The sequence below is a fragment of the Lynx canadensis genome, chromosome B3, assembly GCF_007474595.2.
Source record: "Lynx canadensis isolate LIC74 chromosome B3, mLynCan4.pri.v2, whole genome shotgun sequence".
Classification (NCBI taxonomy): Eukaryota; Metazoa; Chordata; class Mammalia; order Carnivora; family Felidae; genus Lynx; species Lynx canadensis.
Genome location: NC_044308.2, coordinates 12,901,444 through 12,926,484, shown reverse-complemented (window position 1 = coordinate 12,926,484; position 25,041 = coordinate 12,901,444). Strand labels below are relative to the sequence as shown.

At 40.2% G+C, this 25,041-nt stretch overlaps 1 protein-coding gene and 1 pseudogene across 7 annotated transcripts in view; both read right to left on the bottom strand.

The window, feature by feature from the left end:
- MCTP2 (multiple C2 and transmembrane domain containing 2) overlaps positions 1–25,041 on the bottom strand; it is a 238,322-nt gene that overhangs the window by 37,209 nt on the left and 176,072 nt on the right. Inside the window, exon 18 of one of the 7 annotated variants that reach the window (XM_036064278.1) lies at positions 3,495–3,967. The exons of the other annotated variants lie outside the window; for them this stretch is intronic. Within the exon in view, the coding sequence (XP_035920171.1) occupies positions 3,956–3,967 (12 nt within the window). The 3' untranslated portion in view covers positions 3,495–3,955. Of the gene's footprint in view, positions 1–3,494; positions 3,968–25,041 lie in introns of those variants that run through there. 7 annotated transcript variants of the gene reach the window in all.
- Positions 3,953–6,297, bottom strand: LOC115515963 (annotated as a pseudogene).

Below are 25,041 nucleotides of genomic sequence, written 5' to 3'. Positions count from 1 at the left end.
CTGACATGATAAAGTTATCTCATCATGTTTTCTCCCAAAAGACAATTGTATGTGTGTGTTTCTTATTTTGTCTCAAGTGTCTTTTGGTTTATAATTGGAAACAAGCTTCCAGTTTGAACTTTTCTCTTATAGTCAACTTTTACAATCAGATTGTGGTACCAATCCCTATTTTTTCACTGTTTTCATTGCCATTTCTGCTCCATACCAAGTTCCCATAGGAGAGTGTTTACTTATGTACACGATAATCCTGTCCATTGATACATATTTCTATTTTACAAGACCACATCTTTAACTGTAGTTTAGTAACCAGATGACATATGAGTGAACAAGTCTCTATTACCTCACTTTCAAATTTATCTTGGGTGGTTCTTCGTACTTTACCCTTCCACATGTATTTTAGAGTCAACTTGTAACAGTCCATAAAATTCTTGGTGACAGTTTCATTGGGATAGCCTTGAATGTATGTTTGTTTGGAGAGAAGTGATATCTTGATATTGGCTTTCTGAATCATAAGGATATAATCCATAATATATGGATTATATCTCCATATATTCATGACTTTTATATAATATCTCAAAATATTTTATTACTTTCATCATACTGACTTTGCATATGTTTTTTTTTTATTATTTTGCTAAGTAACTTAAGACTTTTGATACTATTATGAATGGGGGCATTTTAAATTTATATACTTTAGTTACTTTGGGGCACAGGAGTACTGATTTTTTTATATGTTGTTCACATTATTCCTGACCCCTCTTATTAGTTGTAGGAGATTTCTTTTCTTCTTAAAGTTTGTTTATTTATTTTGAGAGAGGCAGAGTCAGCGCAAGTGGGGGAGGGGAAGAAAGAGAGGGAAAAAGAGAATCCCAAGAAGGCTCTGTACTACCAGCACAGAGCCAGTTACGGGGCTCGAGTCCACAAAGCCGTGAGATCATGACCTGAGCTGAAACCAAGAGTCAGAGGCTTAATTGACTGAGCCCGCCATCCAGACATCCCAGAAGATCTCAAATCTATCCTTATGGAGACCTGATGTGGAAAATCATATACACTGAAAATCATGGCAATTTTTTTTTTTTGCCTTCCAATCTATGTGTTACTTAGATGTTCTTTTAGTGCTGAATCTCTATACTTCTTAAAAATAAGTAAGTGTAGGGGCGCCTGGGTGGCTTGGTCGGTTAAGCGTCCGACTTCGGCTCAGGTCATGATCTCACGGTCCGTGAGTTCGAGCCCTGCGTCGAGCCCTGCGTCGGGCTCTGTGCTGACAGCTCAGAGCCTGGAGCCTGTTTCAGATTCTGTGTCTCCCTCTCTCTCTGCCCCTCCTGTGTTCATGCTCTGTCTCTCCCTGTCTCAAAAATAAATAAACGTTAAAAAAAAATCTACTTTAAAAAATAAGTAAGTGTAGAATTTTAAAAACAATTTTTGAATCAATGTGTATTTTTATCTTGTTGATTTTCTCTAGTCTATTAATCTGGTCTGCTTTAGCAGCTTTATTTACTGTTTTATAATTTACATATTCCTATCAGTTTCTTTTTAAAGGTTTCTTTCTTTTACTTTCATGTCTTGTTTTGCTTTAATATGAACAACATAGAGAAAAGCAGAGAAAAATAGTAGAATGATTACTAGGGAAAGCCACAGATTTTCCGAATTGTTACCTATTTCCCTTTCCTTGTTCTTAAAGTTTTTTCAGGATTAGGAGTTTTAACTGTATGCTAAATGGTTACTAGTTCTTAATGTCTACTGGATAAGTGGAATTTTATTGTTTTCCTTATATTGCAAAATATAACTTCAAGTGAAAAGAGGCTGATATGAAACTATTGGGAAAAATTAGGAAATAGCATATTTTTAGTTTCTTTTCTTCATCATAAAGCTATTTATAAAATGTCTTTAACCAAATTACTTGCACATCAACTACTATTAGAGGGCTGTTGTGCTAGGTAAACACCTCATTTGCTGTAAGATTTGCCTCTATCAAGTATAGTTAAGTAATACCGGAAAGTGCTTTACAACAAAAAAGGAGCCACATTTAAATATTCAGAGGGCTCAAAACTCTTTCAGAGTGAGACACTAGTGCCTTTAGAAACCTTTTCAAGGGGCCCCTGGTTGCTTAGTCAGTAGGACATGCAACCCTGGATCTCAGAGTTGTGAGTTCAAACCCCACGTTGAGCGTAGAGCTAACTTTACAAAAAGAACAGAAACATTTTAAAAATCAAGGCATATTCCTTATATCTGTGATGAAGAGTTAATTTCCTAAATACACACTTTTCAGCAAAATAATAACAATAATAATAATACCCTGAAAACAAGTTTGCAAAAAAGACCGAGGATAATTAGTAGACTCTGATAGTTGGTAGGTAGATAGGAGACTTTGCCCCAAGGTTATTTGCAGGGGAATTCAAAGCTTAGCAGAAGAAATCAGATCTGTAATGTTTCTGCACCTTTACCTCAAGAACAGCTGTGCTCGCAATGATAATACCAGCCGATTAAAACTCAAAAGAAAAATTTGCCCTCTTTCTGAGGGGAAGAAACATGGAAAGAAGTTGGGGACAATCAGGGCCACCAGAGAGCACAGAAGTGGACTGAAGGAGAGCACAAGCAAATGAAAACCCGAAATTCTGTATGTGAACTCCACTACGGGTCTCTGCCATAGATGTGGGGCAGACTCAAAGGCTTAACTGGGATCAGAGCCACCACCCACAGGAGATGTGACAGAATTGGCAGTTAGAGCTTCATGAAGTTAAAAGTCTTCTTAAAAAAGTAAAATCAACCTTATGTGGGGGCATCTGGGTGGCTCAGTCAGTTAAGAGTCTGACTCTTGATTTCAGCTCAGGTCATGGTTTCACAGTTCATGAGTTCAAGCCCCACTAATGGTACAGAGCTTGCTTGGAATTCTCTCTCTCAAAAATAAATAAATAAACTCAGCAAAAAAAAAAAAAAATTCAACCTTATTTGAAAGAATTTAAGAAAATCTAAGGTCTTTACTGCATACCATTCCTAACATCTAAGATATAATTAAAAATGACTCAACACACATAGAGTCAGGAAAATGTAAATCATTTTCAAGGAAGAGATGATCACCAGATGCCAAGTTCAAGGTGAATTATATGTTAAAATTGTAAGACAAGAACTTTAAACCACCTATTAAAAATATGCTCAATGAGGTGAAGGAAGATAAACTCATACACTGAATGATAACTAGTAAATATGAGCAGGAAACATAAAAAATAATAAAAGTGAAAACTGTCCATCTAAAAAAATACAGTATTTAAGTTTTTTTAAAATTTTTTTAGTATGAAATTTATTGTCAAATTGGTTTCCATACAACACCCAGTGCTCATCCCAACAGGTGCCCTTCCTCAATGCCCATCACCCACTTTCCCCTCTCTCCCACCCCCCATCAACCCTCAGTTTATTCTCAGTTTTTAAGAGTCTCTTATGGTTTGCCTCCCTCCCTCTCTAACTTTTTTTTCCCCCTTCCCCTCCCCCATGGTCTTCTGTTAAGTTTCTCAGGATCCACATAAGAGTGGGTTTCCTCCCTGCATTCCACAATGCGGATGCTAAGGTGACCCAGTCTTACCTTCCCCCAAAAAGCAACTCTAAGAAAGTACCTTAAACCTTTAGCTACAAACATGATTTCACTTTTTGCCCCCAAATCTGTTTGTAATCATTTTTACAAAAACAGATACAAAAATATATACGTGCCAAATGTCGGACGAGAAAAAAGTGATGCATAAAGAGACTTCGTGTTTTGCTAAGGATAATGCTAAAGGTAGAAATATGTGATGCCTGTGGTTCCAAGTTAGCTGTGACTGAAGAACTTCATCACAGATCCTGCCATAGACACTTGAACAAATCTTCCAGGTATAATTTGATTAGGTATGATATGAGAAGGATGTTATCTCGTATCACAAAAAGTTTTACAGACCCCATTGGGCTCCGTTTTTCTCAGGTTTCATTAGGAAGTGACCTGGAAATAATTAAGCAATCAATCAATCCAATGGCCATCAAATATCTTTATCCCAAACTACGAACGTACTAGACCACTGAGTTAAAGTCATGTTGAGAAGCAATATCCCAAGATGCATGAAGGAAGGGCAAGTTGATTCCTTTTGGCTAAGGTACTACTGTTTCAAAGTTCAATAACTTTGACTGAGTACTCAAAGGAGTTGGAAGGTGTTTTATCTGCAAAATACCGAAGAGGGGATTAGCTTCCAGTGAAAACCACCGGAGTGGTCCTTGCCTTATGACCAAAAACAATTAGAAAAAATTTTTAAAAATGCACATGCATGTCTTCCCCAATATTGTGAGAATCGGTTCATAGGTTACAATACACATTAAATCTAGACATGGAAAACCAGTGTCTCCTGAAATAATCATACAGTCTTCATGAATAACCATCGTGTAAGCACAGGGCATACTCGGGGGAAGAGATTCTCATTCACGTTATTTTAGAATAAAGATACTGGGTAAAGATGAAACAAAGCTGTGCTACTTCTCTTCCAAAGAACTCCAAGGTTAAACAAAAGGGAAATAATACAAGAATCGGTTTTCAATTTGACCAAGTACACATTCACTGCTCTAACAAATCAGTAAGCAACTCCTTCTCGAGAAAGTGCAAATGCCTTTGTTGTGGTTAAAAGAGAAAAAAAGTGTCACACGTCCCACTATCATAAAGCAAAACAATAGTAAACACCGAAAAACACCTCCAGGTCTTCTCGTGCCCATGAACCTGATGAAAATTGGTTATAGCTTCCTGGCCTACGTGATGACACTTAGGCATCGTAATTTAATATTTAAGAACTTCCTTTAACTGGCTCCTACTGGACTGTCAACCCTAAGCCAATATCCACCACAACTTCTAGATTCCCAATCACAGTACACTATTTGCAGATCCCAACACGTGAAATGGTGTTTGGGATTTTGCTTTTGAGAAAAAGCTCAAAAGCTCTCATTTTGAGAGCTACTCCTTGAGCATTTCCTCACCTCTGAAGTGTTTCCTCCTCAACGCATCCCAGAGCACCATACCTTAACCCCATTTCCTGTCACTGCTTTACTTCATGTATAAACTCATTGTTCATTGTCCCTTCATGAAACATTTGTTGAACACTTACTGTGAACTCTGTTGATTTATTTTAATTTTTTTAAATGTGAAAGTAGGTGTGTATTAACTGACCAGATCACACAACTAATCGGGGAGATACCTTGGTTGATCCTTCTAATAAGCCTGTCGATCTCGTCTTCCCTGTTGCCACCATCTCTACCTTTGACAAAATGGGTGAGCTTTTTTTCTTCATGCTCCCTCATGGAGAAGATAATTTCAAGGGCCATCAGAAGTTGTTTGCTCCTTTGAAACATTTCTCCAACAGTACAGAGCTTGTGAATCAGATCCTCCGCGTAGATGCTGCCATATTTACCAAGAGATCAAGCAATCAATGTGTTACCTGTCCGGGCAATTTGCTTCTCGTGGGTTTTGCCATAACCATGCTTGTAGATCAATTCGTCCACCGACTGCAGGTTTTGGGTACCCCCATGGTATACATGGTCCCAAGGTCCTTGAACCTTTGGGATCACGCCATCGACACCTCTGATCCTGATGACAAATGCCAATTTGGGTTCTACAGGTACGCGGAAGTTTCCAGGTCTTCTTGTCATACTGGCTACGCAAATCTCAGTGCTGTATCTCTGCCTATACTACTTAGGTAAGTGATGCTTAGCTTTTTCATAAGTAAGCTTCTTCCTTGCCTTTCGAAGCACCTTTTGGGAAAACTTCTTCCCCAGATGCTTGACCTTCTTTTTTTTTTTTTTTTTTTAATTTTTTTTTTCAACATTTTTATTTATTTTTGGGACAGAGAGAGACAGAGCATGAACGGGGGAGAGGCAGGGAGAGAGGGAGACACAGAATCGGAAACAGGCTCCAGGCTCCGAACCATCTGCCCAGAGCCTGACGCGGGGCTCGAACTCAAGGACCGCGAGATCGTGACCTGGCTGAAGTCGGACACTTAACCGACTGCGCCACCCAGGCGCCCCCAGATGCTTGACCTTCAACTCTGCAAAATACTTTTGCTTTTCCTTACGGGTTTCTGGCACAGCGGGAGCGTTCTTTTACTTTTCTTCCGCACCCTCTACGGTTCCAGCCAGAAAAGAGCCGAACCATGCTGACTTTGAAGCAAGAGTGAAGGAAACCAGCAAACCAACCACCGCTCCTAACAATAACACCAGCAATAACAAAACAGCCTCAACAGAACTCACATTGTATTTGGGGATGAAGGATGAGACAGATAAAATAAATAAGCCAAGTATATATTAAATATCGATAAAAACTGCTATGTGGGGAAAAAAAACACAACGAACAGTAATGAAAAGAAGGGAATACCAGGCAACAGGGCTGGGGGTGCAGTTATAAGTGGGGGTGGCCAGGGAAGGCTTTGCCAAGAGGGCAACATATGAGCAGAGCCCTTGGAAGAAGTATGGAAATCCGGGTAGGCAGGGTTTCTGGTCAGAAGGAAGAGTGGATCCAAAGGTCCAAAAGTGGGAGCACAACGGGTACGTGCAAGGAATAGGCAGTACCTCTGTGGCTGAAGCAGCATGAGTAAGACCTCTAGAAAAGAAGTGAAGAACCGGGAGAGGCCCGGGAGTCAGTCCTGAGGGGCTGGGACCACAGCTGTACGGTCTCTGATGTCTATTCGAAGGGAGAAGCTGAGCCGCTGGGGGGCTGTGAGCAGAAGGGCACCTGTGCCAATCACAGTCATGACCTGAGAGAGGATGCGGAGTACGTATTAGAGATTGAGGACAGTGCTAGCATCTAGAAGAGGGGAAAGAAGGGTGGATTACAGAAACGCAATATGTGCGTCAAGAGGCCCTAAACGCGCCTCTCTATAGCCGTGCTCACCTAAGGTGTTGCACTGAGTACAATGAAGGTAGAGAAGGAAAGGAAATTATTTCAAAGGTGGACCATGGAGCCTGAGCTGGATTATCGGTGAGGAGCAACAGAAAGCAGTCAGGATGCAACTTCAACGCGAGGGGTATAGTGATTCACAGACGAGAAGCAGCTGCAGAGAAAATCAGTGAACAGAGAAATGGCTCCAAGGAAATTACTTCCGGATGTAGACAAGAGAGACAAAGATACGGATATCCAAGAGAAGTGAAGAGACATGGATGATAGAGATGAGAAGACGGTCAGGGTGGGGGCAGGGGATTAATGAAAGAAAGAGGAAGAGGTCATATGTGAAGATAAAATGAGAGTTTTCCAAAATTGTTGAAAGAGACCCTATAGGAAGTAAAAAAAAAAAAAAAAAAAAAATCCTTACCAGGGTAAATAAGGAATTTAGGCCTAAAAACGCCATACTAGAGGGGTATCTGGGTGGCTCAGTTGGTTAAGCATCTGCCTCTTGATTTTGGCTCGGGTCATGATCTCACCGTCAGGAGACAGGAGCTCTGTGTTAGGCTCCAAGCCTGGCTTAAGATTTTCTCTCTCCCTCGCTCTCTTCCTCTCTCTTGCTCACTCTCCCCCGCCCCCACCCCCGAGTGAATAAATTTATTTACCCCCGAGTAAATAAATACATACGGACAAAATGCCATAGAACTGAAGGAAAAAAAAAAAAAAACACCTGGGAACAAAAAAGAAACACTTAAAAGCAGCTAAAGAGAAAAGATGGCTCAGTTGTAAAGAAAAAAGCAATTTGAGTAACTTCACCTCTCAGTGCAACAAGAAAAGCAAGAAAATGGAATATATACAATCTCCATCTTTCCATTTAGAATCGCCTTAAGAGTAAAACAAAGACACTTCGGAAACACAAAAGCCATCCGTTCTTATCACCAAAAGACCTTCATGAAAGAGTGCATAAGAAGATTTCAAAGAGATGGAAAATTGTCCCTGGTCTAAAGGCTGAATGCAAGCATGTATGTGCTCAGAGCAATGACAGATGTGTACACGAACCTCCACAGACGTGGACTTACAAAAAAACACGCTAATTTGTGCGTAATGAGGCAATCTAGAACTAAAATAGGGGTCAGTAGAACCCGTAAATTGGGAGAGGTACGGTTTGATTCAAGGAATTCTAAGACACTCTTGTGTTAAGCCCGTGTGTGAAGTAGAAACATAAACTTGAACTTTGCGGTATGAAGCGGAAGCTTTGCACCTCCATCTTCCCACAGAAAACAAAACCCACACAAAAGCAAACAAAATGCCTGCGTGGCTCGGGCGGTAGAGCATCTGACTCTTCATTCAGGCTCAGGTCGTGATCTCATGGTTCATGGGATCGAGCCCCGTGTCGGGCTTTGTGCTGACAGCAAGGAGCCTGCTTGGAATCCTCTCACCCTCTCTTTCTGCCCTTCCCTCCCTCTCAAAATAAATGTTAAAACTTATAGAAAAAAGAATCGAAGACAGATGCAATGAGGCGAAGCTTAGGTTGCCCCCCTTTACCTCCTTCAGGGATTTTTTTGTTTGTTTGTTTTCTTTTGCCAGTTCTCAATTTAGGACCAATTCACTATGTGCGACGAAATGGTGGTGGGGCACAGATTAGCAGCATAGAGCTCGTTTCTAATGTAATAATCTAGGGTGCTAAAATTGGAGTGCATAGAAACTATGATAGCTAAGACTTGAGAGACAAGAGAAAAGGGTCATGCTTTTATTAAGACACCTGAAGGGCTATGCACTAAGTACAGGGGCAAACTAGAAACAGCCAAATCCTCAAAACGTTTGAAATCCTTCCTTGGATCGTTTCAGCCTTGACTGTATCACAGGGACTTGTTCAACTCTTCCCACCTCCTCTATATCCTCTCTGCTGGAAGATAACACAGTCCATATCCCCTATGACACTCTAATAAATCTTATCCAGCATTTAATAAAAATAACTCGTCCTAGTTAGGATAAAAAAGAATGACCAACAATCAAGAGAAAAAAAGACTACCAGAACAAGCAGATGATTTCGATGTTAGAGTCACCAGATATGAATTTTAAAGCAGCTATGATTTATATATATATCTATATATATAGATATATATATGTATATGTATATATACATATATATATGAAAATGGATAAAAGCATGGAGAATATCAGCAGAGAACTGGTATATCTAGAATAAGATCTAATGGAAAGCTAGAAAAATTTTTTTAAAGGGGTGAGTAAAATGAAGAGCTCATGAAATAATTTACTAGCATAACAGAAAAGAGAAGATTCATGATTTGGTGTATTTGTGTAAAAATATCTATACTTTATGCAGAGATAAATACACTAAGAAAATAAAACAGAAAAAAAAGCTATATGGCACACTGAGAAAAGTTTAATTTACACATAAAAATTTGGAATCCAGGAAGACAGAGGAAAGAGAAAATAGAGCAAAAGCTATGAATGATACTGGCTGAGAATTTCCCCAAATTTACCAAAGATGTGAAGTTACAGATTTAAAGAAACTCAAATACGATGAAAAGAAAGAAAAACCACGTGCAGGCACGTAACTAATGACCAAAATAAAGGTCGGAAGGCAGACACTGGGGAGGGAAAAAGGAAAAAAGAAGAAGAAAAGTATTTCCTCTCCATGAATAAAAATTAAACTGACGACTGACTTAAAAAGAAAAAAAAAGAAGAAGAAGACGATAATAGCCAGAAGATAATTGGAAAGACTTTATATAAGATTTGTTTTATATGTTCCTTGAATGTTTGGTAAAATTTACCTCTAACGTTATCTGGGCCTTATGTTTTATTTTCTGGACAGATACTAAATTACTGATTCAATTATATAATGGGTTTAGGGCCATTAAGTTTCCCATACTGTTTTAGTCACGTTGAGACACCTTTCTACAAGTTTTACCTATTTCATACATTTTTTAACATTTTAAGCATATGCTTTCATAATATCCTTTTATGTTCAATCTCCGCCTTATCTGGGTAATTTCCCCCTTTTAATACCTGATACTCGTGCCTTTACCCTGTCCACTGAAAACTCTCAGAAGAGAACAGTCAATCTTACTAGTTTTTCGAAGAGACCACTTCCCACTTTATTTTCCGTTCTATTTTACACACGTACTCTACTGCATCGATTTGGCTCTCATTTATATTCATTACAAATATTTCTTATTTATATTCATTTGGCTTCGTTTTGCCGTGATGTTTCAATGTCTCGATTTTGACAGTTCACTCAGTAATTCTGAGTCTGCCTCATTTTCAATATTGGTTGTGTCTTGCCCTGGTTTTGTGGAATACAACACGCCAATTCCAACTCTGACGTGGAAAAGCAAAAAGCCAAGAACAGCCAAGTCATTCCTGAAAAGGTCAAACAAATTGGAACCACGCTAAAGCCAAATATTGGTGTCACATTGAGAGAGGTGTAGACAAGAGACCAATGGGACAGCACAACTTGATCCATGACCTTGTGAAAACTGCAGGCCCCTGGGAAAGAGTAGAAGATTCAAGAACTGGTACGAGACCGATTACCTGGAGAGCCAGAGCACAATGATGAAATCAAATCGAAAGGAGCTTTAAATTTTTAGTATAAAAAGCAAAGCCACAGAAAACGTAAAGGGTATCTTTATGACCGTGGGCCCGGGAATGGTTCCTCAACAATGACACAAAATGCACAGACCACAGGAAAAATTATTGATACATCTGACATGAAACGTAAGAATTTTTTTTCAATAAAAAGGTAGGGGTTACATAACGAAGAACAAAGAGGCACATAAAGGCCCCCACGCATTGAATCTCATCTGTAATGAGGCAAGTGCAAACTCAAACCACTCCAAGGTGCCGCTTCACACGTCGGATGGACAAAATTGAAAAAGCCAGCTAATCCCGAGAGTTTTCCAAGATGCAGAGCAATGATTAACTTTCATTTGATGCCTGATGGCTCAGTCACTTGGGAAATGGTTGGCATTAACTAAAGAGAATGATCAGATAACCAAGTAACTCTAGTCCTAGGTATAAATTTGGGAGGAGTGGGTTTCAGACTTTGGTGTGCATCAGAAATACCAGGGGGCTGGTTGCTTTAAACAAGATTGCTGGGTCTCATCCCTGAAGGCAATGGGTGGGGACGGGGAAATTACATTTCTACCAAGTTCCTAGGTGATGCTGACGCTGATGTCCCGGCACCACACATTAGGAGTCATGACGCTAAACTGCACGTGCCCCCCAGACGAAACACGTATCACTATTATCAAGAACCCTCTTCATAACAGCCAAAAACAAAAATTAAAAAAAAATAATAAAACAAAACAACAAACGTGGAATCAATCCAAGGTCTATCTAAAGTAGAATGGATAAATCAAATAATTTACTTGTAAAGTTAAATGTACAGCATGAAGATAAGCCACACGGATGAACGTCAAAAATACTATTTTGAGTGAATCTGCAACCCGCAGAGTAAGGCATTAAAGTATTGTGATTGCTTTTATCCACTCTCCAAAAAACAGACAAAATTGAATTACACTGTTCAGAGACAGACACAATGGACAGGGAGAGAATGATGAAACTACAATGGACAGTGAGAGAATGACACAATATTCAGTGTCACCATTACTTCTGGGGAAGAGGAATGAAGAAGGATTCGATCACAAAGAGTCAAAAGGAAAAGGGCTTCGAAAATAATGGGGATTTTTAATTTTCAAGTTGGGTGATAGGCACACAAGTATTTCTTAATGGTTATTCCTTAACTTGTACACACATACGCATAGTTTTATAAACTGCCTTATATATACACTATATTTTACATTAATTTTTTTATGACAGGTAACATACCACTAGACACAATGGGTATGATTTTGCACTGACCTAGGAATGCTTTCAAAGGCCATGCAATTGAGGGCTCCCAAGCAGCCATATATTGCTTTACAAATGATACGGATAAAGAACTGATCTGGAAAGTAAGGAAGTCCAGGGTGGGGAATAAAGAAGAAAAGGAGAGGGGTGCCTGGGTGCCTCAGTTGGTTAAGCGTCCAGTTAAGGCTCACGTCATGATCTCACGGTTCGTGGTTTAAACCCCCACATTAGGCTCTGTGCTGACAGCTCAGAGCCCGCTTCAGATTCTGTGTCTCCCTCTCTCTCTGTTCCTCCCCTGCTCATGCTCTGTCTCTCTCTCTCTCTCAAAAATAAACATTTACAAAATTTATTTAAAAATAAAGAAGAAAAGGAGAAAAGACAGAAACCAAATAACTAACACACACACACACACACACACACACACACACTGGACCAAATATGGCCCCTATTGTTTGCAAGTTTACAATCTCTGGCCCAGATTACTCTAATAAATTTCAAATTCATGTATTATCATAATACTTTTCTCTATTTCCTAACTTTTCACATCAAGGCCAAAGTAATAACCCAAAGCTTAGTTCTCATCATGGTGCACTCCTGCTCAAAGCCTTTTGTGTCTGCCCGCTCTCTAGAGACAGAGTCTACAACTATTAATATGAGATCCAAGGGGATCAAATCCAAATATGGCCCAAACTTACATCTATTGTTTTTACTGACTCTCTCCTACCATATTTTCTAAATTCTAGGCACACAAAAATTTACCTTTCTTAAAAACTGCCTATGTTTTATTTCTCAGTGCCTCTTAGTCTAAGTGCCTCTAGGAATGTTCTTTTTTTAATTTAATTTTATTTTTTTCTTTCTCATTGGTTCCCCTGACTGGGATAAGCCATTATGTTACTTGGTGTTTTATGATACCTTATAACTGGCTCAAAATACATTTGCCTGGCATCATGGTCATTTTGTTCAAGTTTTACTCTTTGAAATCCTGAAGCATATATAATTTGCATAAGTTACATAAAACATAGGACAGTGTCTTGTATGTAATAGATACTCAAAGATTTATTGAACTGAAACTACAGTCAAGATGAGCATTAAAAGTCTAACTGTATCCTTTGCATTTCAACAACTTGTTACCCAACACTGCAGTTGGATGATGTCACAACACAAGGCTGCTTGTAGTGGTCTGGAGGGTAGACCAGGAAGCCCTAAATCAGAATCTAAACTATGGCTTTATACAAGTTCAAGAGAACAGAACCTGAGATACTCCAGATACATGAATTACAAATATTCCCCCGCTGCAATACCCCGCACCCCCCAGCATGTGAACATTTGTGTGTGGCTTGAAAAGGGGGAGCAGGAGAAAGTTCTGGTTAGAGGTTTATTTCCATCTACATCAATGCCCAGAAAGTCAAGGCAGTCAAATATACCATGGGTTCCAAATCAATTAAAACTGAGGAACTGATTAATCAATTCAAACATCCATTCAACGAACCTTCATGGAGTGTTTATTATGTATGTACGGGGCACTTACTGTTATTTAAGAAAAAAAGAAAACAGGAACAGAATGACAGTTTCCATCATCCAGCATCTACCAGTATAAACTATCTCTGCATGCATACACATGCATACACACACACACACACACACACCCCGAAATTAGAGTTTCTCATGGTGTCTTATTCACATATGGTTGTAAATAAAAATAGCAGAGCACATCATTATATATGATTGCATAGTCATCAAAAGAACATTTTAAATGAGAAAATAAAATTATTAACAATTTGATTTGTAGTGAGTTTGACTATGGAGCTGAGTGCCCTTAACTACTATGCTACACGCTTTCCTGTTGTGTCATCTCCAACAGTTGTGAGGCAATTACATTTTTTAACATGAAGCATGTATTTAATGGTGCTCAGGACGTATTCATTTTGATTGGCTCTAAATCATGGTTCTATCCTCGCAGCGGATACTTGCAGCTCGTGGAAACGCTACATAGCCTTTTTTTCATCTGTAAAATGAGAACAGTAATATCTTCCCCAAGCGTTGTCGGAAGGACTCAACGCGATGACAGAAGGGAGGAGGCATCATCACTGCCATGATTATTAAAGCGGATGAATGACTGAACCCAAGTCAAGGGACAGTAATAAAAGCATGAAGAAAGCCACTTGGAAGATAGGGTTGGTTGGTCTCAATGTCACTAATTATTTCTCTAGAAAAGCATGCAGGCCAAAGATAAGATATTTAGTAAGTTATTTCTTTGTGTTTGCCCAGTGCTAGAGAGTGGCAGTGCTTTGTTTCAACTAACTTTCTCTTTAGTAAGAGAAGGATAGCGCGAGCAAAAGACACAACAGAGGTAAAAATCAATCAATCAATCAATCAATCAATCAATAAAGGCTTCACATCTTTAAAGATGGTAAGACAACTCATTGGGATGGATCATAGAGAAACGAGACTGGAGAGAAGGTTGGAATGCTAATCAGGGGTCAGTTAGTGGAAAGACCCGCAGGTCACAGTAACAAGTTGAAGATGTGATTGTAAATGAAACACACACCAAAAAAAAAAACCCAGGATCAGATATTCAACTAGATAATTTTTGCAGCAAAGCGCTCTTACTCATGGGAACGGAGTAATGCAGTGAGAAACCGAAGAAAAAAGTTCAGGAAGGAAATGCAATAGCCCAGGAGAAAGAACAAGATCACCTCTGTCTGGGATGCTCAGGGGTGTTTTACAGAGCACACAGGCTGTTGTAGGTTCTTTAAACATGGTTTGGATTTGGAAGAACTGTGGGGAGTTGCGTGGGGAAACACCACCATACATTTGATGCCCAGTTATACTCCTCCGCTCACCAGGAATTATTTCTGAGTCCTGGACAACCCTTGGACTCATTCCTGGTCTCCTCATCCCTTTTGGTTGGCCTCTGAAACTAGCCCCACCTATTCCTCTCCTTGTTGAGGTTCTCACACCCAAGATCCGCTATGTGAGCAGGCACACTGCTTCCTCCTAGGCATAAAGCCCTCCATATACCAGCCGCCATGAGAGAAGCCCACCGAGCTGACCAAATACCAGAAATCTTTCCACGTTGCCGATAACATGTGACTTTGGTATATTTGTAATTGCAGTTCTCCCAGCCACTCTTGACTGAAATGTCCACGGTCCGTGACCTCTTCCCTCCTCCCAAATGAACGCCTCACTGAATTACTTCCTATGAACTTACGCAAGGGGCCAATGCTTGTTTCATAAATCTTCATTCATCAGAATGCAACATGAACGAAACACCACAATTAGGCGATGAAGGGCCTAGCTGGGGTAGGCAGAAAAATGAATATGTTACAGTTCAAGGGGGAAACTAAGGTTTCCCTTATGGAGTTAGGAGTTAGGGCTGCTAATCCTCTAACGTTCACATTGGGAGTTCATCATGGATTACCTGGTGGAGTCGAATGTAATCACGAGGGTTAGTCCTTCAACGTGGAGGGCAGAGACAGAAGAAGAAAGGAAAAGACGTGAGGGCACAGCAAGGTCAGAGTGACACCATGTGAGGACTCAACAACGTGCCTTTGCTGGAATGTGAAGATGGAGAGGGGATCATAAGCCAGGGAACTTGGACAGCCTCTATACGTTGGAAAAGGAAAGCAAATAGATTCTCCCTTAGAGCCACCAGAATAGAACACAGCCCTTCTAATACCTTGATTTTAGATCCAGTGAGATCTGGGGTAGACTCTTGTCCTCCAGAACTGTAAGATAATAAATCTGTGTTGTCTAATGCCACTTCATGTATGGGAATTTGTCAGACGAGCAACAGAAAGCTAGTCAAGTGGTATAATGTGAAAGGATTTCCCTAGGGAAGCTGGGAAGGGCTGTGTAGACCGGCCAGAAAGTGAATTCTACACTTTTGGCAGGAGCCAGGGTCTAGAAAGGGATGTGTTCCTCCTGGTCCAGTCTCCACCTAGAAAGAGGCAAAGGGAACAGAGGCACCCATCATGGAAGAAAGGCTTTGGCAAACGTCAACTTGGCTTGGGCTCCAAACCGAAATGCCCTTCGCTGGCCTGACCCTCTCTTTTCTCCCTCGTCCTCCAGTAAAAAGTTCCTACCTACCTGCACTTCTACATCATTCCATATACAGAGAGAGGAAAAGTTTACCAAATCAAGACTCATTAACCATTTGTTCTCTGGAGCATCAAAATATGCCATTTCTGGTGTTCATTTGGCATTGTCTTTGACTGTTTCTACATGACATAGTCGTCTGGTCAGTTCACTGGGGGCAAAAAGTCAAACTGGGCTTCTTGCCTTATCCCTTAAGGACAAAACTCCGCCAGCTAGTTCTGGTTTTGTGCGGGGAGTCTTCTCCCAGTACTTTTGCAGAAAGACACCTGAATTAGGTGTTTCCTACTTTTAGTATCTTCCGTGACTGCTGGAGTAAACAATTTATGTAATTTTCAAACTTCCAATTTCACAAGAACACTTTTCTGTGTAAAAGGAAAATGCGGATGTTTCTACAGATATAGCTAATTCCATTCTGATTTTAGAAGAAGTCTATACATAAGTCCATATTATCTTAAAATTAACTATAGGCTGGAGACTTTTACACTGTATTCTTCTAGACATGCAGGTTTTGTTAACTTATTTTCCCCTTCTGAACATACCTTGCGACTTTCTAAAAACAGAAAAGAATGCTTCTAACTTGTATTTATATAAGCTCAATACTAAATGCATGATCTTTTCCCTCCTTTAAGTACAAAGCGTTTATTAAAATCCCATCACTTTCATGTTTGTATCAGGCCATACAGTATACAGTATACAGGCCACTGTATACTTTCCATTTCTTGGTGACATTATATAAATGGGACAAAGTCCAACGATCGCCCATGGCCCAATAAAAGCCCCCATCTGAGGTGCCTGGGTGGCTCAGTCGATTAAGCATCTAACTCTTGATTTCAGTTCAGGTCATGATCTCAGGGCTCGTGAGCTCAAGCCCCTGGTCGAGTTCTGTACTGACGGCACGGAGCCTGCTTGGGATTCTCTCTCTCCCTCTCTCTCTGCCCCTCCCCTGCTCATTCTCTCTCTCTCTCTCTCTCTCTCTCTCTCTCTCTCTCTCTCAAAATAAATAAATAAAACAAAATAAAAGTCCCACATTACGCATAAAGGCAGAACAACTAGTTCACAAAGTAGAAACGCTCGGAACTAAATGAAAGAAAGCAACTAACGGGCTCCAACTATCAGCTTTTACCTCCTGGAAGGATTATCACTTCAGGTCTACAACCAGATAATAAATGTCTCATCACGCGTTTTCGCAGAAACTGGTAATGGAGCCGTAGAACGTCTGATCTCGGTAAATGTATCTTTCAAAGCCATCGGCAAATTCTCTGCTCTGATTAAAGGAAGGGAGGACAAATCCTCACACATTTATTTATTCCCCATAAAGCTGGGTATCTGGAAGGGGTCAAGGAAAAATCCCATTAAATGTACAGATAAGTATCTCACTTCTTTCAGATGTGTAACCGTTGGCACTGTGGGCACCCTCCGTGGTTGAAATCCACTGGGGCTCGAATTGTACTCCACGTGGACAAAGCATTCTCGAAAAGTGTTCTCTGACTTTGGTCACATGAACATCAGGCCACAGTGGCGACGGAAAGCTTAAACTTCACACTTACGACTGACTCCTTCATGTTCACAGAAAGATTAGATCAGAATGAATACAGAAGAAATCGCTCTGGGTAATAAAGCAAGTGTATCTAATTAGCATTAGTGCAGTGATCAAGTAAAACAGTTCACTGTATTAAGTTACTCTGCTTGTAGCTTTATTTCTGGCACTAAAAGAAGTAGGCTTGCAACCCGTTCACATGAAGTCTGCAATAGCTCTGTACATATTCAATGTGCTTAAACCACACTAAGGTGCTTTCCTTCAGGAACCCTCCAATAGTGATGACAGAGAGATGCTATTTATAGCAAAGAGCGATTCCTTTAGGAATCCTATCGAGCATGCCTTAGATGGTCTCCCATTACTTGGATAAACTATCTATTTGCTTCATCAAAAAGAGAACTGCTTATATGCGGGCCACACATACTTGCCTCTAAAAACAAACATGAGGCCAAGGTTTGGATCTTCCTTTCCTTAAACATGATTTTAGGAATCCCACGTTTATTTCGATCAGGCGGAATCTGAAGAGCTTTCCTGTAACACTGAGACATCACTATAAACCAGGAAGAAACCCAAGATGGGGTATTTAAGTACATACACACACACACACACACACACACACACACACACACACTCATATACACTCACACGCAGCTGCTCAATCTTTTGCTCACCAAAAATAAAAGTTCAAATCAAAACCCAGGATTGACAAATTCAGTTTTTGGCCTCTTATGTTCAAATCACATAAACATCACGTAAACATCAGCTTTTGGCCTCTTAATGGTCAAATCACTGTCACATCACGTAAACAAATGTGCCCACAACAATGACAACCACAAAAATTTCTAAAACAACAATGATCCTATTTAAAGATGCCGCCTGCATTGTAACGTCTTTCATTTCAAACCAAAAATAATGTCTGATGCCATGAGTAGAAAATGAAGACTTCCTCCAGCCTTTCTAGGATGTGATCCATTTAAGCACAGAATGAAAATATTTTAAAAGGCCCTTTAAAGACCAAGAGGCAGATGTTCAGGTAAAAGCAAAGCCAGGAGATTGTATATTTTAATAAAGCTATTATACGTGCAGCCTCAAATTAGGAGTGGCAGTGAGGCTAGGACATGTCTAAACCATCACCACCTGTTTGCCCTGAAAAATCAATTAAAGGCACACTTTCAGAGTACTCCCCTTCGAACCAATAAAACTTAGCCAGCTTCATGGAGACACTTGAGTCCCTCAGAGGGAATGTACTTGAAACCTGAATCCTGAGTCTTTGTGTTCCCGCCCTGTTTGCATTTATATAAACTAACCACAGTAAAACTGGCCTAATGCGAGGGAGACAGAGACCAAAGAGAAAGGTGGGGGTGGGGGGGGGAGAGAGAGAAATCCTTATTTCCACTGGCTTCATCCTGAGAATCCTACTTCCTTTTGGTGAATTCCAGTAATTTCTTCAAAGGCTCTTTTTTTTTTTTTTTTTTTTTTTTGCTTTTCCTTTTTCTGCTCCTTCAGAATTCTGTGCTACATTTTCTGTGCAACAGAAGAGATCCAACTTTGCAAGCTGAAAGTAAGGGCAGGAAAGCCATCCCAAGTGTTTTAGTAATTAAACGAATATTGCATAATGAACCATATGCCCAAAGGGCCTGTTCTTATGTGGGCCAGATTTTTGTTTGAATTTTTAATTTTTATATACAGATGAAACATTCGGTGTAATCTACCAACAGCGCGAGGGAACGTGCAACAAGGCAAAGTGTGAGGGACAGTCCGCGTAGGAGCGGGAACAGGAGACGCTAGAGCAATTCTGCTCTGAAGATGTTGATTCAAATGTGTTTCTTCCCCTCCAGCCATTGTTCTTGTCATCTGCTCAGAGTGTTCAGGAGACACATATAACGAACACACTGACAGCTTTATACAGTATGAGTAAAATACAGTGCCGTCAGGCGAAAAGTGTGAAAATCCCACGGGACAAACAAGGATTTCTTAAAAAAAAAAAAAATCTTACACCCATCATTCAGACTACCATCTTGAATTACAGGGAATCCTCCCAAGTCTCTTTTGGAAGCTGCATAAATATTATACTGCAGGCTCTAAGCCACATATATTAGCGATTTGAACTGATCCAAGAGGAATTCTTACCTCGCAACAATGCAACCGTGCAGAGCGGGTAGAAAATGCTCAGGGCGAAAGGCAAGCACGTCCTCCCCACTCCTGCAGCAATGCACACTATGAATTTAAGGATTCAATATTCTGGCTCAAACATACAGATCCCCAATATTTCCTAAACTCCTGTCATAGAAGAACTGGAAAACCTTCCTTGAAGCTTTGCAGCAGCATTTAGAAAATACTGAGTTATAATCCAAGCAACGTAAGAGATACAGGGTCTGATAACATTACTCTGTCAGCTCCTGGACACGCAAGATTTCAGAAGCATTCTCTAAGGCAGAAGGGAGCTTTTTAAGAACGTGTTTGCACAACATTTGAAATTTACAGTGATGGTCTGGACAAAGTTATCAGGTCCTCCGGGTGGGTCAGTCTTGTAAATGCCTAATTCAGGATAAACATTTCAGCATGGGTGTGTGTGTGTGTGTGTGTGTGTGTGTGTGTGTGTTGGGGAGGGACGGCACAGAGGAAACGCTTAAGTCCACTGTCCTCCGGGTCTTGAACCGAAACAACCCAAATCCAAGATGCCACACTGGGCCTCACGGCATGGAGTAAAGATTATGAAAACAAATCTGATCAAAACTCAAGGTGAAGCCTTAGACTCTTTTCAGCCCCACCCCCCAGGAACACAGATATGCTGTCATTTTCACAAGGTAAACAGCAGAAGTGGAATGCAAAGCATTTAAAGAGCAAGTCATAATGGAGCTGTAAATAACCCCTCTCATTGCTTTCCCTCTTCATTCAGAGTTTGCGCCTTTCCCGATGGCTAGGTTACTTGATCTAGTGGTCTCAGTGGAAAGACAGATAGACTTCAACTGCAGGCAGAAGACAAAAACTGACAAGGAGCGTCACCTTTCCTGACTGTTTAAATCCTTTAAGGAAGTGCCGTAGCAATTAGAGTGGGAGTGTAATCTTTGCAGAGTGCATTAACACTCTCCGACCTCCTAGACAATAGATCAGACCTCAGACACATAATGCTTCCCTAAGGCTTTTTAGCCAGCATATTTGATCTTTTAGTCACTCTGTGTGTGTTACTATAGGTATCATCCACAGAGAAGGCATTATTCATGAGCACCACTGCCCACTAGGTCTGAGACTGGACTGCAATCAAGCAAAAGCAGGAAAATCACCTTAATCCTCTGCTCTATTTCCTGTATCTTTAAGATGGGCCGAATGGGGGGGCGGGGAGGGAGGGAGAGAGTGAGTCTAGACTTCTGGAAAAGAGTCTTTCACGATTCTCTTATTATTTTTTAAAGCTACAGAGTCTGTTCTGTAAAAGTGAATTACAATAGGCCCTTTTTATCTGCGGGGGGTGCCTCCCAAGACCCCCCCAGTGGATTGTCTGAAACCACAAATAGTACTGAGCCCTTTTATATACTGTTCTTCCTATACTACATATCTGGGATAAAACTTAATGTATAAATTTAGGCATGGTAAGAGATTCAAAACAGAGACGGATGATAACAGAACAGAACAATTACAACATCCTATAATGAAAGTTATGTGTATATGCTCTCTCTCTCTCTCCCTTAAAATATCTTACTATACATGCCCTTCTTCCTGTGATGATGTGAGAGAATAAAATGCCTATGCAGAGAGATGACGGGCGGTGAATGACGTGGGCGCAGTGTCGGAGTATTAGGCTAAGGTGACCTTCTGACATAACATCAGAGAAGATCATCTGCTCCTAGACCGAGGTTAACACGCAGCCACTAAAACCATGGAAAACAAAACCACGGATAAGGGGAGACTACTACAGTGGCGTTAATATGCATAGGTCATTCGATGAGTATGGGCCGCAGGGGGGCCGGGGGGGGCAACCTCTAAAACATCTGATTTTTTTTTGTCAACAAGATGAACTTCATAATGGATTCATGGAGAAAAATGCCCTGTGTGATCAGCCGCGCTGGAATATGCAAAAGAAAGCAAAGAGGGGAAATCAAACAAACTCCTTGCACTGCAAGCTTTTAAATCTTCATCTGTCCCGCGGGTTACGGGACAGGGCACACTGGTCAGGCAATAACCTATTTCCTGATGAACACATCCTGTTCCAACTGCTAATCTCACAGTGGAAGCTTGGCTTTTACCATTTATTATAAACATTTTCAAGAACTGCTTACTGCGATATATTTTTTAATGGATTAGATTTTGGTCAGCTGCTAACAGAGCAGAGAACTGAATATTCTTTATAGGAAGACAGCAAAATAGGTTTTCTGAGAGTCTGACTTACTTTCCACTTTTCTCCCTCATGAGTAATTGGAATAGCAATTGAAACAGAATGTAAGAAGGCTAGAAGGTTTCTTTTCTGCTTTTTTTTTTCTTTTCCTCCCTCTTCCATTATAGGAAATTCTGTATCCGAGCTTATGGTATACAAGACCTTATTGTTCTGAACTTTATCACAAGACCTAGTGAAATGTTCAGAAGAGAGACAAAGGCCAAAATTCACATAATTTGCTCAAGACCATCACAGCTGTCCATTAAAGACACTCAAGATCTAAATAGTCTAAAGCATTTAAACCAAAATAATTACATTTTCTTAGAATCAAGAAATGTGTACTGCGAAGGATTTTTGAATGAGACTGCAAGAAAAAAGGAGAGCTGCTTATTAGCTTTATGTTTAAGCAAATCGTTTCAGAGTTAGCATCTTCAAACCCAAATCTAAGGGAAAAAATGGCAAATGAAAATATATACACACAAAAAGCAATTTAAGAACTTTCAAACCTTAACAAGCAGTGAAGAAAGATCGACTGAATGCTTTCACTTTACTTTGACAATGCCTAAGGTCCAAAATGAAATCATGAAAATACATGGAAAGAATGTTACCATATCCACTCTGCCTCTTCTAATGTTTTAAAGAAAGTGCTTATGTTATGTTTTTAATCCACGGGTAAAATAGCTTTCAAGCAATTCGTGATCCTACTCAGATTAAAACTAACCATGAACAATTAGCTAAGGAAGAAAATGCCCTCCTGAAAAAACTGGATTTAATACTCTGATGTGAAGGTCTGTGTACACACACGTAAACACACACATACGCACGCATGCACACACACACAGCAAGCAAGCACTGCACCTAAGCAACTTCGTACTCAATAGCAAAGGACTTTATAAACCTGACCAATGGCATAGGCATAAAATTTTGGTTAAGAAAACTAAGATTAAGAGTGGAAAAAATGGGCTGTCCTATGAAATCTATACCAACTTGACAATAATCCAGATCTCATCCCTTGTGCCTAAAGATGAACGCCATAGAATATCTGAGTGATTATAAACTCAGATTATACAACACCCCAAGTTTTTTCCTTAAACTCACATAATGATTTCTGCTTGTAGATGATTGTATTAAATTAAAAATAAATTGCTGAAATTAAAATCCCCAAGAAGCAATCCACAGAAATTTACCTTGGACTTTTATCATTTATGAGTTTCTATCGCCACCTGCAGGATTATCTTTAAGTAAACTCAAGCAATAGGCTATTTGCCATTCTTTTTTTTTTTTTTCTTTTCCTTTCTTCTCTTCTTCTTCCTCCTCGTCCTCTCTTTTGTGTCTGTATGTGCGTATTGGGGTGGACCAAATTTTGGGGATATCGATTATCTATCTTCTGAAAAAATACACATTACTAAATACATAAAAATCACCATGAAATGCAAAATTAAATTTATGACAGAGGTGTAGGTGACTGTGGCCACAGGCAGCCATTTTTTTTTTTAACAGCAAAACACACATCACATTTTCTAATTTTGCAACTTCTGATGGAAAGTTAGCCCATGGAAATTTCCTTACAAAAATTGTGAGGACTTCAATGGTTCCCAAGGAAGGCAGTTTTTGCTAGCGAATAGCTTCCAAAAAAGTTTTTAATTGCACATGCCTGACTTCTTCCAGAGGAAAAAAAATATATTAGCAAATTCATACTTAGTGCTCTGTTGCTTTTAAACAAAAGACAAAGGTGAGACTACGCATTTTACTGTAGCCCATAAAGAACAGGTTTTAAGAGCAGAGGTCAAAACTTAAAACACACGAAAGCACAGATTATCACCACCATCACGATCATCATGTTATCTTTGTCACTGTCACCCTAAAGTCTGGATTAGAAAGCCCCGTCACCTGAAAGCAACGGGTTACCCAGATGCACACAGAGTAATGATACAGATTTTTGTTCCTCCGGGGCATATTACCCTTCTGAGAAGCAGGTCTGTGGACTTATAGAGTATTTCTCAAATGTAAGACATGGGGAAAAGGCTGCTTTCATTTTCAATAACATAATTCTCGGCTACCGTGTAGATGTAGTTCATACTCATGAACTAAAACCATAACTGCAAAGTTTATGACAGCACACATCACGTATCACACAGGCGGTACAGGGGCTAAGCATCCTGTGTTCTCACAAGCCAGGAGGCCTTGGGAAAAATCCCTTTCCTGAAGGCTTCAGTTTCTTCTCATGCGGACAAATGTGAAAGGTCCTCCGATTTAACATTCTATAGCTCCATGCTTCTCCAGAGTTTGAACGGAAGCCACGAGGGTCTTGTTTTCAACACCAAGTGAGCTAAGAAGTGTATTTCTTTCTCCTCCCCACTCCCTGTTTTTTTTGACAAGTTGAAGCACTTCTTCGATTTTGAATCAAGCCTCTTCAATGACTTAAAGCAAAAATTTTTAAAAGCCTGCTCAGAAATAAAAAAGTAAAGGGCCAACGAAAAAGATACAGCGTCGAACTCTAAAAAAATCCCAGTGACATTAGAAGTCAATGAACACCGTGCAGAAATATGGCTTAGATGATAAAAGATTGAACTGGATTTTAATTGTCTTCGCATCTTTTTTAGTGAACCTCAGGGCTACAATATCGGCTGCTGAAAATCGCCAAAAAATGAGCTGTTATCTAAAAAGCCAACGACACAACACCAAGGGAGGAAAAGAGGTAGCCAAACACGCCTTCCTAAATCATAAATCAAAGGGCAAAAGTACAATATAGCAGAGTAAACCCTAACCAGACCACAAAGAAGGTTTCTCTCCATAAACATCAGATCAGGCAGCTAGAATGATTACCAGGCTCTCCTGTAACTGTCACCTGTGGTGGGTCTAATTACAGGCTACAGGCTAAGGCAGGCATGCCCACATTGCACACGGCAATAAAAGGGCCATCGGCTTGCCAAGCCCAGCCAGACAACGGAGAACACACGCCACCTGATGGGGAGCCCCAAAGATCAGCCAGAGAGACTAATAAAAATGACAGCTTAGAAACAAACGACGAAGCTCGGACCACAAAAGAAAAAAAAAAAAAAAAAAAAAAAAAGACTGTATCAAATTAGCCAGAAATACAAGGACTGAGCAACACTCTTCAACAGGTCCAGACCAACGCAGGGAATCACTTAGGACTGTTTTCACACACTCTGGGGCTCTTTCTTCCTCTGCTTCTATTTCTAGATATTCTTTTCCATTTGGAGATCGTGCAAGATGCTTGCATCATCCAGGCGTCACATATAGAAACAGAGGGAGAGATGGAGA